Here is a 15,210-nt window from a genome sequence, read left to right as displayed (position 1 = left end):
ATAGTGCATTGATTCCCATCTTGGTTCTTCAAGTATTATCTCCACGTCCTTGGGAAAATCACTTCATTTCTGAGATGTCTGCTTCTTCAACTTCAAAATGAGAATTGAATTAAATAATTTCTAAAAACTCCCGTGGAATGAATCCAACAGCCAAAAGATTTTAGATATCTAGAGTCTATCACAACCTGGCCCTAATCTACCTTTCCATTTTTTTTTCACATTATTATTTTTTCTTCCACTTCAACCAAATAGGCCTTAATGTTCTTCATATACAGCATTATCTCCATACTTAAAATATATTCATCTTTACTTTTTGGAATTGCTAATTTCCTTTAAAGTCTGGTTCAAAGACCACCTTCTAATGGAAGCTTTTCCAGATTCATTCTCAAATCTTCTCAGCTAGTATTTTCTGCCCAAATTATCTTATATGTTTAGCATTTATTTTGTATCCACCCATATAAGTCCAGGTTGGTTCACCGACTTTCCCTTCTTTGTCCTGGCCCCTCCTGGCCCTGTCCTGGCTTCTTTGTTTTTGAATGCTTATCACTTGATTTTCTCATCTGTAATAAGATAATTAAATCAAGAACACGTCATTAATTGCCATAAATATTTGGCTTATCCAAACAACTTTTATATGTCTTTAACTTTATTATAGAAAAAAAAGTCAATATCTATAAGTCTTTAGTCATTATAGTCTTATTCCAATAATAGTCATTCAGGATACCTTCAGAGGGTTTGCAGGTAAATGTTTAACAATCAGCTTGAGGGGAAGAGAGAGAAGGAAAATGTACACATGAATTATAGTTTTATGAGAGCTACATTCTTAATATTTTCTCATCAATTCTTAAGTCTTGACAAAACAATAAATCAAGCCTTAATTTGCCAAAATGCTTATGATGAAAATTTAACAACTAATTCTAGAAAGCTGCTTTTCTGTACACTAATGATTTTCCTGGCAAAAAGCAGTGCAACTAGCTCTCAATGTTACTGGTCTTTTGCTGTTTTGAAGAAATCTAATGGAATCAGGACAGACTTCGGTCTCTGGAAATTCTCCTTCAAGCTTTTTAAGGCATCTTCTAACTTTATGATTTTGGTTTCTATCATAGAAAGCCCTTCTTTCACATTTGGGGGGTCATTTTTATGAGATCAACTCTCATTTCATAGTATTAGTTATTTATGTATGAAATAAGATTTAGCAAGTATGCCTTTGTGAATATAAAGGGCAAGATGCTTTAAAAAAAAAAATCTGGGATAATTTTTTCTTGCAATTTCCTTTAGTCTAAAAAAAAAATTTGAGGAAAATTCCAGCTAAGTACACTTAATGATTTCATATTTGAATATAGTACTATAGTTGCTCCATTGAAGGCTATTTTAATAACAGAATTACAACCAGTCAGGTAATACTTTTGGATTTTGCCAAAAAGAATAGAGAAAAACCTATTTCTTCCTGAAATAAGAACAGAAAGAATACTTTACTCACTCCCTTGTCTCAAGTCTTTAGAAAAACTAACATCTGGTGGAGCTGTGAATGATACACTCTGGAAAAGAATTTGGACTTATACTTGTTACTACACTGCATATGACCTCTGTCTCACTACTACATAGCTAGGGAATTTTTGTAAAAAATGTTAAAAACCCTATCTTACGTTGGAAATAATTTTTACAATGTTGATAGCATTATCAAAAAACCAGAATTCAAATTGTAAAACAGATTCTATCAATCCATTTCCTCATCTACAAAATGGAATAGCACAGACCTTAATTTTGTCGTGTGGTATATAAATGCTAGCTACTATTGGAATTAAGATATTCCACTACTAATACCAACATAATGTTGTCATTTTGGTCCTCTTCATGGAATCAAGGACTACAAACAAGCTATTCTAGTGGATATAAGCCTATTATAAAGAACATCCAAATTCAAAGTCAGTTTCAAGATATTAGCTATGTGATCTTGGGTAAGTCATTTAACCTGTTCTATCCATTCTGTAAAATGGGAACAGCATCTAGTTTTCAGGGTTTTGAGGCACAAATGAGATAATTGAAAAACATCTGACCTATTTATATATTTGTTTATACATGCATAAATAAATAAAATGACACTGTTATTACTTTTTATTTAAGTACCTAAGTATTTGTGGCAAACCTTAAGTCTTAATGTCAACCTCAAGGTTACTATGTTTGTGTTAATAGCAAAATTTGGAAACCCTGATGCTGGGTCCCCATTGTCTTCCCCACTTATATGACTATGTGGGCAAGGAAAAGTTAACATACTTACCTAAAAGTAGAAATGCAGACCACATGGATGAAAATTTGGAAAGAAATTAATAGATAACTCCCAAGTAGTCAGTGGGACAAGAGATCTCTCTAAGGTTCTATCATTTAAGATTTGGTTCTTGGTGGCTCTGTAGATAGAGTACCAGCCCTGAGGTCAGGAGGACCTGAGTATAAATCCGACCTTAGACACTTAACACTTTCTAGCTATGTAACCCTGGGCAAATCACTTAACCCCAATTGCCTCAGCAAAAAAAATTCTCCCCCATATTTCTTGTACAATACTTAGTTTCTCTCAATAAGATTATTATTATTTTTTTAAGTACAAAAGCTCTCAGGAACCAGGAATAACATCTCTATGTAGGTAGCTTCAAGTCATAGAAAATTCCTCTCCTGTGCAAGGGAAAAAAAGCAGTTTCAAATCAAAAGAATTCCATTATTTTGGTTTTACTATGGTTTAGTTACCATTTTATGCAAATATTTATACTGCTTTATGCTTACTTTTCTTATCAAATCATATTTTGCCACTGAGGAACAAATATTTGAATGCTTTTTTAAAAATGTGCATTCTGTAAATGGAAAAGGACCATAACATAACTATAGGTGTATTTCTTTATAAAAAAGAATAAGAAACGTTCATTTTGCTTTATAATGAACTAGTATATTAAGATATTCATAGGATATAGTGATTTCGTTGATACGTGGAAATCCCAGATGAAGAAACTTTGCCTAATACAAATTGTTACCCTTTCTAAAACGGTATTAAGACTTGTGTAGAGAATAAAAAGGTCAATGACTTTCCCATGATTACACAGCTAACATCTCAGAGGTGGGGACCTGAATGCAGGATCTTGGATCCTAAGCCAACTATCTCTATATGCACTATAGATTGGGAAAATCACCATTGCCTCTCTGCATATTCACATAAACTTGAATACTTATATTCATACTTATAATATATACATAATAAATCCATTACAAATGGATCATGCATAAAACTTGACATTAAAAAAAAAAAACCCAAAATATGCCTATTTTAAATTTAATACATGGGTTATGAAACAAAAATTCTTTTATAATCAAGATTTTATTAGTTTGTTTGGTCATCAGTACATAGACACTATGAATAAATTGTACATTTAAAAAATGCTAGAAAAGTCTAAAAATTACATAATTGTAATCCTTTTCTAAACTGTTATTCCAGTGACTTTCTTACTTTAAATTTGGAGGCAACTCTCCCTAAAAAGAGGTTATCAAATACCATCATCCTGACATGAATAAGGTATTAGGTCTTTTACAAAAAGTTCCACTAATTCTGTATTTGATAAAACTACACTGATACACATTTTTCAGTCCTTTTTTTAAAAACCACATTAACAAAGTTATTGGGGGAAAAAAAAAACTGTTCCACCTCTACCAAAATGACAATGTCACAGAGAGCACACGGTTTTGAAGGGGAGATCCAACACTAGGGAGCAATTTTATTTAGTAAACAATTGTACACAAAATTTGTAGACAATTGTAGACAAGATGGATACCGATCAATCAAAATTAAGATCTTTTAAAATTCATAGTCACAACTCCAAATTGCTATCTATCCTTTATTTAATATGATGTAAAAACTGCCTACGGAATGTTAAGTCTATGCACAAGACACCATTTTCCTAATCAACATTCTATTAATTTCTGGTTGTATTAACAGAAACAAAAATATCAAATCGACAACCAGCACATGATTTCACCTCTTTAAATAGGACTTTAAATAAAGCCACTTTAGATTGGCTTACATTTATCCAAATGTTTTAAAAAATTAATGTGATGAGGTCGGATTGCCTCCTTCTTAAAAATGTGTTTCTAGAGCTACTAAAAAACTGGCATTTACAAAATAGTTGATAAAAATATTCCTCTGAATTGTACAAGGGAGGTAACAGGGACAATTGTTAAAAGACTTGGTATAAGATGTTATTCAGATTTGGTTTCTTTCTCTCCTGCTGAATCAGAGACTGGAACCTGGAAAGAAGATAAAACAAAAAATTATAAAATTGCTCATTATATTTGATATACCTACAGAAGGGGCTATTTGTATAATATTTCCAAATAAATTAGTACTTTGGATAAAATTAAAATGTTAAGAAATATTTCAAGCTGGATGTTACAAAGACACCTTAATTTCACAGTATCTTTTACTCCAAACATACTCATATACCAAATTTTCTTTTCAAAGGCACTACCATTCTTCCCAGTCTCCTAGGTCTGTGATCCAAATTATCCTTTATTCATCATTCTCATCACCCTATATAATTAATATAACCAGACCTTGACATTTCTAACTTTCCGTCTCTTGCATCCAAACCTTCTATTTATATATTTGCTACTTTAGCACTAGCCCTATTACCTCTCATACAGATTACTGCAGCGGCCTAATTGGTCTATTGACTCAAGTGACCATCTGCTCCAAGCTATCTAAAGCTGCCAAAGTGATTTTCTTTAAGCCTAGACTTGACCCTATCAATTCTCTACCTCAATAAATGCCAGCATCTCTCTAGTATATTTGGGCTCAAATAAACAACTTTGGCTTTCAAAACTCTTTGCAACTTAACATCAACCTATCTTTCTAGAAGTTCCCCTCCTGCATTTATGATCAAGCCAAATTGGATATCCTTGTTCCTCACACATCATATTCTATCTCCAATCTCCATTCCCATATTCCTGTTGTCTATTTTAAATGGTCTCCCCTCTGTACAGAATCCCCTTATTCCTTCAAAATATAGCTGAAGTGAAGAAAACCAGCTAGTTGTATCTACTCTCCCTAAATACTGTGCACTCTCTTCACATTTATTCTTTACAGATCTATAGTATATCCTCCAAAAGAAGTTAAGGCATTTAACTGGATGAACATGCTATTTTCTTATAGTAGGTATTTAGGATGAATTGGGAGCCAGGGTTCAAATCTTAGCTGTCACTTACCACCTATATAATCCTGGGAAGAATATTTATTTTCAGCATGTTTCCTCAACTGTTAAAAGGACAAGGTTAGCCTAGATGATTTCTTCTTCTCTAAATCTATAGCACTTATACTCGTAAAATTCTGTCCATATGCAAATATTCTGGTTCAGTCACCTAAAATTCTAATAGAAATTTATGATAACTAAATACACTTGGAAATATTATACAGTCAGAAACTATGACAATGAGATGTTTACCTTATTTCACAGTACCGCTGTTTTTATTAACAAGAAAAATTGCTATCTGAGAAAGTCAAAGCACATGGCAACAAACAAGTACTAACCTCTTCATTTTTAGTTTCTCCATTTTCTGCAGGCAAGTCTTCTTTATTCTCTTCTTGGTTAGTAGCTTCTGCTTGTTTTCCTTTTGCTCCTTTTTTCCCTTTTGTATGAACTTTTTTGTCCTCAGATTTATCCTAAAGACATTAAAAAGGTGCTTTACATTTAATACCTCTTCTTAGGTACTGAAACTACACTGCCTATTAATCTGAATTACATAATAATTTTTTTCTATGAGCAAAACCCAAAATCTTACCAGGGTTACTATGAGGCTTATTTGAGATAACATAGATAAAACACTTTGCATACTTTACAGTAATATAAAGGTCATCCATACATTTCCTCATATTTTTTGAAAGATGCTATTAACCTGCATTAAATACTTATTCATAATCCTCTTGATAAATCCAAGTGTATATATCTAACATGATCCTAACTTTGTACTTAAGGAGAATGAACTATACTTTTAATTTTTAAATAGCACATTATTAATATTCAGTACACTTAATTTATTTGTTTTATATAGCTTCGGATTAAGCAGTGTTTTCGAAAAAGTCCTATGTCTTTAATAGCTCAATGAATAAAGCATTTAACTTGGAGTTCAAATCCAGCCTCAGACATTCATATTTTTGTAACTAGGCAAATCATTTAACCTGTCTTCCTTAAACCACTGAGAAAGTTAAGAAATAAAGAAAAAAAAAGGTAAACTAGTTATCTCTGCAAAAAACAAGAAAACCTATTTGGGATCACAAAGTGTCAGACACAATTGAACAGCATATATTTTCAATGATGCACCATTTTTCATATATGAATCATACCTTTTAGTAGGGTATAAACTTGAGTGATTTTTTTTTTTTGTTGTTTGTTTCTTTCTGTGACAATGTTGAATCTGTCACACATACAATCAAAAATAATTCATTTGGATGGAGGTAAAAAGGGAGCTTAAGAATGTAGTGTATCTTTTACATGAAATACTTTGTGCAGTTAGGAATAGGAAATTTTTAGAGAATTCATTCACTAAACTTGCATAACTCTTACAATGTGAATCTTATTTCTATTCAAGTTAGCCAAAGCTGAAATATAATGATTTATATAATTTCATATATAGCATTAAAACAACCTAGTTTTACTTTTTGTTTGGGGATTTGCTTGTATAAAGTAACTATTGTAAGTCTGACTAGGGTGAAGATCGTGCCATAAATTAGTAAAAGAATAAAGCAAATTTTAAAGCATTCTATTCAATCAATGGTTTTTCTAAGTAAAACAAACATTTAAAATAAAGCTGGCATTGTTTTCTCAAAGAAAACTTGAATGTTGTCCCATACATCTGTATCTCTAAAAGTAAAGTGGTGACTATTACCAAAAAACTAATGTCAAAAAAGCCCAAAGAGAAAGGAGAGTAAAATATGGAGAGAAGAAATTAAACACTATTCATGTAAACAGCTTGAAAAATTTTACTGGCATTTCTAAAATTGCAATTGACATTACAGCTGGTTAGAAGTGAAATAAAACAATCTGAATAAAATTAATCTAATGCTACTCTCTCAATTTGTTATTCTCTTGTGGCATTAAAAACCTTCATCAGTTTAACATACTCATACCTTTCTTGGGCTTTCTTCTTTTTTTTTAAAAATAGCTTTTGATTTACAAGTTACTGCATTGACAATTGCCAAACCTTTTATTCCAATTTTTCCCCTCCTTCCTTCCACCCCCTCCTCTAGATGGCAGGATGACCAATACATGTTAAATATATTATTAAAGTATAAATTAAATACAAAATAAGTATACATGTCCAAAATGTTATTTTGCTGTACAAAAAGAATCGGACTCTGAAATAGTGTACAATTAGCCTGTGAAGGAAATAAAAAATGCAGACGGGCAAAATATAGGGATTGGGAATTCAATGTAATGGTTCTTAGTCATCTCCCAGAGTTCTTTCACTGGGTGTAGCTGGTTCAGTTCATTACTGCTCCATTAGAACTGATTTGGATTCATCTCATTGCTGAAGATGGCCAGGTCCATCAGAATTGATCATCATATAATATTGTTGTTGAAGTAATGATTTCCTGGTCCTCTTGGGCTTTATTCTTATACCCAAATTTCAAAAGTACCAAATAAAGATTTGAATTTTAAAACTCATTTTTATTAAAAACAGTAAATAAGAATGAAAAAAATCTATGGTAATTTATTGTCAAATCAGCACATATCTGTGATGGAAAGAGTCATTTACATCTCGAAAGAGAACTCTGGAGACCGAGTATTTTCATCTTTTTTGTTATTGTTTGCTTACCTTTTTTCCCCCTTTTCCTCCCCCTACCCTTTTGATCTGATTTTTCTTATGCACATAATAAATGTGGAAATATATTTAGAAGAATTGCATATGTAGGTTGGATTACTTGCTGTCTGGAAGTGGGGGAGGTAGTGGGGGAAAGGAAGGGAGAAAAATCTGAAACACAAGGCTGTGCAACAGTGAATGTTCAAAATTATCTGCATGTATTTTGGAAATAAAAAGCTATTGTAAGAAAAAAATCTGCACATAAACAGAAAATATTACCAAAACAAAACAAAACAATTATCCACCTGACATATAGATTTAAAAACAGTTGTGCCATTATTCTCTAAACTGACTTCAAAGCCAAATAAGTAATTAAATTCTAACAGAGATTAAAAAACTATAATGGCAGTTTTGTTTTAGATGAGCAACCTAACTCAACTAATAAGATTATGATTTCATGCCACAATTTATATCAGATGCAAATTTAATAATTAACTCTTCCAAGAATAAATATATATTTGGGTTCTTCTGAAGATTGATGTAATAGTATTTTTTGCTGTATGCTTTTTGAGTAATATATGAATTTTTTTCTCTTCACTTTGGATGGCTTCTCAAAATGAAGCTTATAAAGAAACTATTCTTGATTATATAATTGCTTCTAGCAATTTAGACCATATTGAGAAAAGCGGCAGTTCTTTTAGACACTTAAATGAAAATCAAGATCTAATTAAGTTTCTAAGTTTAGCAAAATTGAAGACTTTTAAAACACTGAACTGAGAACTCAATGTTATGTGTTTATCTCAAAAGAATTTATGATTAAAAAACATATTCTGATTATATTTCTCTTGATTATTGCCAGAGGGAGAATAAAAGGATATGGTTTTCTAATGGATTCAGACACTGAGCCATAAATAGAAGTGTTGGTGTAATGGAAATGGGGAGAGAAGCATTAAAGACAAACTTAAACTAATACTTTTAATACTATCCAACAATTTCTAGGTCCTTTTCCAATCCCCCCTTTTTGGAGGCAAGGCAATGAGGGTTTATTGACTTGTCCAGGATCACACAACAAGTCTTAAGTATCTGAGGCTGGATTTGAACTCAAGTGCTCCTGACTCCAGGGCTTTCCCTTCCTCCACCGAGTCATCTAGCTGTTCTTCTAAGGGCTTCTCAGGTACAACATCTTACCTTCCCAACTGACTTTTTGGGTTTAGGTTCAACCTTTGCAAGAACTGGTTTCTGGAAGACAAAAGTATCTGTAAGTTGTCTGAAAAGTAATAGAAAACAAAGGTGAGTAAAGTTGGCTTTACTTACAGCTGACAATCTGGCTGATCTCCTCTTGGGCTTAAAAAACAAAAAAGAGTTATTTAAGATATGCATGTAACTTAATGCTTCATTCCCCAAGAGTCACATTTCTTAAAATTAAAACACTCTTACCTCCTCCCTTGCTTCCCCTTCTGCAGAATTGACCTAGTCAAAGAAATACAAAAGTTAGTATCAAAAACACCAAATGAATCCAAATCCAGTCCCAAATTAGGGGGGGCTTTTTGCCCCCTTACCTTCAGAATAAGCTTAAATAGAAATATTATTCAAATTTCAAACTTCAGGCCAACTTGAAGTAGAAATTTTGAGGCCAATCTCATTGGCAGATGTCATTACAGTAGAGGGCAAGAAATCAGACATATAGATAAATCAAAACAAAAACACCACAACTCCAACTCTCCATCAGTCAAGTCTTTTTAGAAAGACCTTCAGATTCCCCAAACCAGGTCTCGTTCCTACTGCTACAGGAGCTGTTGCCCACCAGTTAGTTCTAAGTAGGAGAAAAGTAAATTTGAGGAAGCAGTGGGGATTGCAAAGTTCAAGGGGGGGGGGCAGAGAAAGGGGGAGAAGGAGATGGTGGTAGGCGTAGAAATTTCATTCTCCTTGCAAGGAAGCCACCATAATTGAGGTCTCCAGATCTTCCTGAGGACAGAGGGATGACAAGGCCTTTCCCCCAGAGGCCTTTATCTTTAATGTCTGTCTTGTGTGCACATATGTTTATATGTCTCCTCCATTAAGACTGTGAGGTCCAGCAAGGCAAGACCTTGTATTTGTATACCTAACGCATCACTTAGTGGAACGCAAGGAAGGCACACTGGAGGTGCTTAATCAACGCTTGACTAGACTTTTTCTAAGAGCAAGGCCTAGAGCATCATACGCCTTGGGCTCCCTCGGGCAAGTTATTGCCTCTTTATTTGCGCGTCCCAAAAGCTTTCCCGGGAACTGCACACAGAGCTGGTCACGCGTGTCAAGTTCGCTCGCGGCCGAAGGAGTGCGGGGCCGGCAGTGACCCGGGAGCCGCTCACTCACCTTCCTCTTGGGCATCTTGATTGCGAGTGTGGATCAACTCCCTTTCCCCACAGCAGGGCGAACAGCGACGGGAGCCACAGGGGTGGGAGGCAAGAAGCCGCGGCCGCGAGTGCTTCTTCTCAAAGCAAGGCTGCTGGGCCTAGACGCTCCTCCTCCCGCCGATGGGCTGCTAGGACCCACAGCGGGAGCAGTCCGAGAACTAGATGGAACCGGATTGGAATCCCGCCTCCTCCCCCTTCTTCCATCTCCCTCTTCCCGCCGGCCCAGGCTACTCTCCGCCAGCGCCAATTGGCTAGGCCTGCCCACCTCCTGCCGTTCAAACGCCGACAGAAATCTGGCATAGGCGGGAAACACAGTCACTCGCAATCTCTGCTCCACCCCTTCACCCTCCCATTCCATTCTTTCTTGTCCTCACTTTTCTTCTTCCGGGATCCTGGGACCGGAGGAGGAAGCGAGGCTGGCCACCCACCAGCAAACCGCTACTCCTTCTCTCTGTCTCTCTCTCTGTCTGTCTCTCTCTCTGCTCCAAGCGGCACTGCCGGCTCGGTCTCCACTCTCATTGGCCGAGATCAGCCACGTGCCTTTTCTTCGTTCCGGGTTCTTACACTCTAGCCCCAACCTCTATGTGCCGACTCGTTTTACGTAATACTTACACTCCTTACTCCACCCCCACCCCTGCCTTGTTGTAGAACCAGAAAACTTAAGCTTTTCCTGCTGCTTTTACCAAAATGACGAAGTTTGAACGCTTTTTGCTATTTGAGCTTATACTAGAAGAATGGGGGAAATCATATTAAAAAACATAGATGAGTGTTTGTTTTTCGCCTTTACCCCATATTTTCCCGAGATGTGAAAAGAAGGTAGATTCCTAGAGATAGTGGTGTAGGAAGAATGCTTAATGCCACGAAAGGAGGCGCCATACTCGGTCTGAAGCCGGGAAAGTGGGGCGGGGGTAAAGTCGGAGTCTTCGTGCGCCGGACTCACCTAATCCTGAAGCACGATTGCGCAGGCGTTTCAGCGCGGGGAATCCTGGGCAGATTTCTCTGCAGGACCCCAGGAATCTTGTGAAGATGACTTTAGAGGAGAGAGAGGGATGCGTTTGGCTACTCGTGCTTAGCTCTGTGTTTGTGTGTAATCTACTTAAGCTTCTCCTCCCCTCCTTCTCTTCCGTCGTAAGTAGCTGCCTTTACCGCATCCCCAATTCCCAGGTTTCGCGGAGCCTCGGTGAGGATCGGAGATCTTGAAACTCCTCCCCCTCCATTCTCCCACCCCTACCACGTTAGGCCGGAGTCGCCAGGTTGCAGCTTCAGTTAGTTGGGCATCAGTAATCTGGCCCGGCCGGTCCTCCTCTTCTGGTCTCCTTAGGAACCGGAGGTGGAAGGAAGACCGGTTTTCTTTCAGATTCAAGGAGCATTTATTAAATATTATGTGCAAAAAAGACCAAAACAAAACAAACAAATAACAAAACCCCCCAAACTCCCATTGTTCGTTCCTAAGGTGTTTGCTTATTGTCAACTGGAAGATACATTTTAAGTAAATTTAGGTGTAATTTGAAGAGTGTGGAGATAGTAACTGCCTTCCGGGATAGTTGAACTGGTGGCACTAATGGTGAATTTTAGAAAGGAAATTGGGCTATAGAGGTGAGGCAGGAGGGGGAGGATCACGAAATTCGAGGCAATGGGAAGGGGTATGGAATTCCAAGTAGTAGGAGCATAAGTTGGCCAGCTTCATTGGAAAACAGACAGCACGAATCCAAGTAATGTGAAGGAGGAAGGAAAGGAAACAAATATTTACTAAGTCCCCATTATATGCCAGGCACTGTGCCGAGTACTTTACAGTTATCCCATTTGATTCTCACAGCATAGGTACTATTATACTATCCCCATTTTACAGATGAGGCAACTGAGGCCAAGGATGGCTCAAATATTAAGTGTCTAAGGTCATATTTGAAATCAGGTCTTCCTGACTCCACGTTCACAACTCTGTACACTGTATGTATCACAATGGACTACAATCGATTCCCTAAATTGGATGCCTACTTAAAAGTTTTTTGCTTCCACAAAGCTGCCATGGATATTATAATATTATATAGTATCTGGCTTTATGTCTTGGATCTCTTTTAGGTTTGTGCTCAGTAGTGGGAATTCTGGATCAAAGGATATGAGCAGCTAATTTAAATTTGCTATTTTTTTTCTAGAATGATTGGACCAATTCATAGTTTACCGTGTATTAGTATGCCTTTCTGCCTTTTCAGCATTGCCTATTTCCATCTTTTTAAATTCTTGACAATTTGCTGGGCCTGGGGATGAAACCTCTGAATTGTTTTAATTAGCATTTTTCTTATTAATATTTTGAATAATCTTTCCTATACAGGCAATCCTCAACTTTCATGGCGGTAACAAGTCTAGAAATTAGCACAAATGTAAAAAACATAAATGCTGATACATTAAACCCATGGGAATTAGAGGGTTAGGTTCCTGTGACCACCAAAAACTAATCTTTTACTAGAGATTGCTGATAATACTTTTGTACACGCATCTTTTTTATAATAAAGCATCAATTATGATAATATATGTGTTTCCTAACATAGTAATTGTGAAATAACTCAGAAAATGCAATACACCAAAATAAAATTGGTAACATACAGAACATTTTTGTTGCTAGTAATTTCCTATAATTCTGTGACCTTTTGTTCTAATATCTCAATAAAACAAAACCCAAAAACATTGATTTCAGATGATACTCATTTTTCCCAACATGTGAAATCTCCACTATCATAAATACTGTACAGTAAATAAAATTGTTAAAACTAAAGCATTTTTTAACCTGAATCTTACCTTCTATAATGTCACATGACAGTGTGAGAGCTTTGCACTATATAGTATACTTTCCTCCTTTTTGTATTTACAAGAAATCATCAAAACTTTTGGCCCACAACTGCAGAGATTCTGGCACAAAGTTTATTTAATTATTTTCTCATTAGGTTGCATAACTGACTTTGCACTTTTGGGCTGAAAGCTTAAAGAATTTACCCTAGCTTTGGGGACATAATTGTAAACGAGGCAAACAACAAAAATAAATTCTATAGCTGCAAGGTAAAGTGCATAGTAGAATACTAGGAGCTTCAAAAACTTGTACATATTCTTAATTTTTTTTTCTCGACTGCGCATAGTCCAAATATGCACAGTTGCAGTACAAAAGTAAAAATGAAGTTACTAATAAAATCATGAGAATGTTTTCAGACAGTATTTGAAGTTAAATGAGGGAATATAGAGGACTGGCTGTAGTTGTTGATAGTTCATGATTTTTCTTTTGAAAACTTTGTTTCTATTCTTGGCCCAGTCCATGATCTACTTGCTGTTTGTGGTCCTTGGAATACACTTACTGACTTTGGTCAGTTAGAATCACTTGCTTCTTTCAAAGATTAACTCAAGGGTCACCCCCTTGGGAAATTTATAACTGCATTTACTTTTATATGTATATAATTTTTCCCTACCTCCCTAACATATAAGCTTGATGAAAGTTGAAAATTTTTTTTGGTCTTTTTATACTAGCACATAATGGAATATCTTAGGTGATTATTTAATTGAATTTTGACCTATTACTAAATGAGAAACTAAGGTGGATATTATTAAGGCCTCTAATTGTAAACAAGGACTTAAGCAAATGTTAAACAGAGTCTACCTAAGCATAGAGAAAATAATTTTTTTTTCAGAATTAAAAGCTTTTATTAAGTTGAAACATTTCAATTTTTAAAAATTTGTTAAAAGCAGCTTTAATTTACATTAAACAGGGGCATTAGGAAATTGGCTAGCTTCTGTGATGGGACTTTCTCAGCTTTTGAGAAAACTGTCTTCTTTCCCTCCTAAACTTTGTTTACTGCATTTGATTGTAGAGGTAGTCAAGTCAGCAAACATTTATTGAGTGCTAAGTTCTAGGGACATTTATATTCCCCAGTTATTTGTATATAGGGATATTTGCCTAGAAAGGCAAAACAAAAAGAACAAAATAGAACAAAATACTCTTTGTTATCAAGGAGCTCACAAAAGTGCAAATTGCTACGTATAAATAAAAATAGATGAATTATCTTTAAAAAAATTGGACATAATCACAGAGAAGAGGCCATAGCATTAAGAGAGACTAGAAAGTCTTGGAGAAGAGGAGATTTCAGCTGACACTTGAAGGAAGCCAGGGCAATGAGGAGGCAGGGCTGAAGGTAAAAAGAATTGTAGGTATAATGGACAACAATAAAATACCCACATTTAGGAAATAGACTATATGGTTTGAAGAACACCAAGGAGACCAGTGTTACTGAGATTGTGTGACCAGTCTCACAGAGGAGAGTAAGGAATAAGAAGTCTCCAAGGTTATGGATTTTTTTTAAAGCAAAACAGGATTTAATGTTTTGTTATGGATTTCAGGCTTGAAGTTATAAGAGCTTGTATAGGAGAGAAGGTAGAAATGATAGGAATTGGCAACAATTTAGGGAATGAGAAAGTGAGAGTTAAGTATGACACCATGGATTATGAAACTTTTCTCTCCTGGTCCTTCTACCCGATTGCAATTTCATTCAGGTCTCACTAACTGGCCATATCTACTATTGGACTTTCTGTTCTGTCTCTGTACTGTTTCTCCTGGTGATATCATCAGTTCCTCTGGATTCAATAATCATTTTCATGATGATGATTCTCAGATTTATTTATCAAGTCTTAACCTTCCTGCTGACTTCTAAACTCACATCTCCCATAACTCATAACTGCCTATTCACTATCTAAAACTGGATGTTTTGTAGATATCTTTTCAGCATCTCTAAAACTGAACTTTTTACCTCCCCCTTCCCCCCCAAGTCCTTCCCTATTACTGGGGAGGGCATCATACTCACAACTGTATCCAATGTAGGGATGATGGTCTGAGAAGCAAGTGAGAGGTGAAGGGATTAGAGGTCATGGTGAGGACCAAGAACAAGGTTGAAGTTTGCAAAGCAATGGGAAAAAAAGATTGATAGATTGTGATCAGAGAAGGGAATTT

General features: G+C 35.6%; 2 protein-coding genes across 3 annotated transcripts in view; one reads left to right on the top strand and one right to left on the bottom strand.

The window, feature by feature from the left end:
* Positions 1–3,342: 3,342 nt before the first annotated feature.
* Positions 3,343–10,391, bottom strand: HMGN1 (high mobility group nucleosome binding domain 1). Its single transcript, XM_051984777.1, has 6 exons — positions 10,186–10,391; positions 9,271–9,303; positions 9,148–9,177; positions 9,022–9,072; positions 5,564–5,695; positions 3,343–4,284 (listed from the first exon to the last, which is right to left on the bottom strand). The coding sequence occupies exons 1-6, from the start codon at positions 10,198–10,200 to the stop codon at positions 4,237–4,239; spliced, it is 309 nt and encodes a 102-aa protein (XP_051840737.1). The 5' UTR covers positions 10,201–10,391; the 3' UTR covers positions 3,343–4,236.
* Positions 10,392–10,892: 501 nt separating this feature from the next.
* Positions 10,893–15,210, top strand: part of GET1 (guided entry of tail-anchored proteins factor 1) — a 79,627-nt gene continuing 75,309 nt past the window's right edge. For both annotated transcript variants that reach the window (XM_051984776.1, XM_051984775.1), the window contains exon 1: positions 10,893–11,354. In XM_051984776.1, coding sequence (XP_051840736.1) covers positions 11,253–11,354 — 102 coding nt within the window. In that variant the 5' untranslated portion in view covers positions 10,893–11,252. The remainder of the gene's footprint in view (positions 11,355–15,210) is intronic.

This window comes from Antechinus flavipes, chromosome 3, assembly GCF_016432865.1.
Source record: "Antechinus flavipes isolate AdamAnt ecotype Samford, QLD, Australia chromosome 3, AdamAnt_v2, whole genome shotgun sequence".
In the NCBI taxonomy this organism is placed as follows: domain Eukaryota; kingdom Metazoa; phylum Chordata; class Mammalia; order Dasyuromorphia; family Dasyuridae; genus Antechinus; species Antechinus flavipes.
This window is presented reverse-complemented; position numbering and strand designations above follow the sequence as displayed.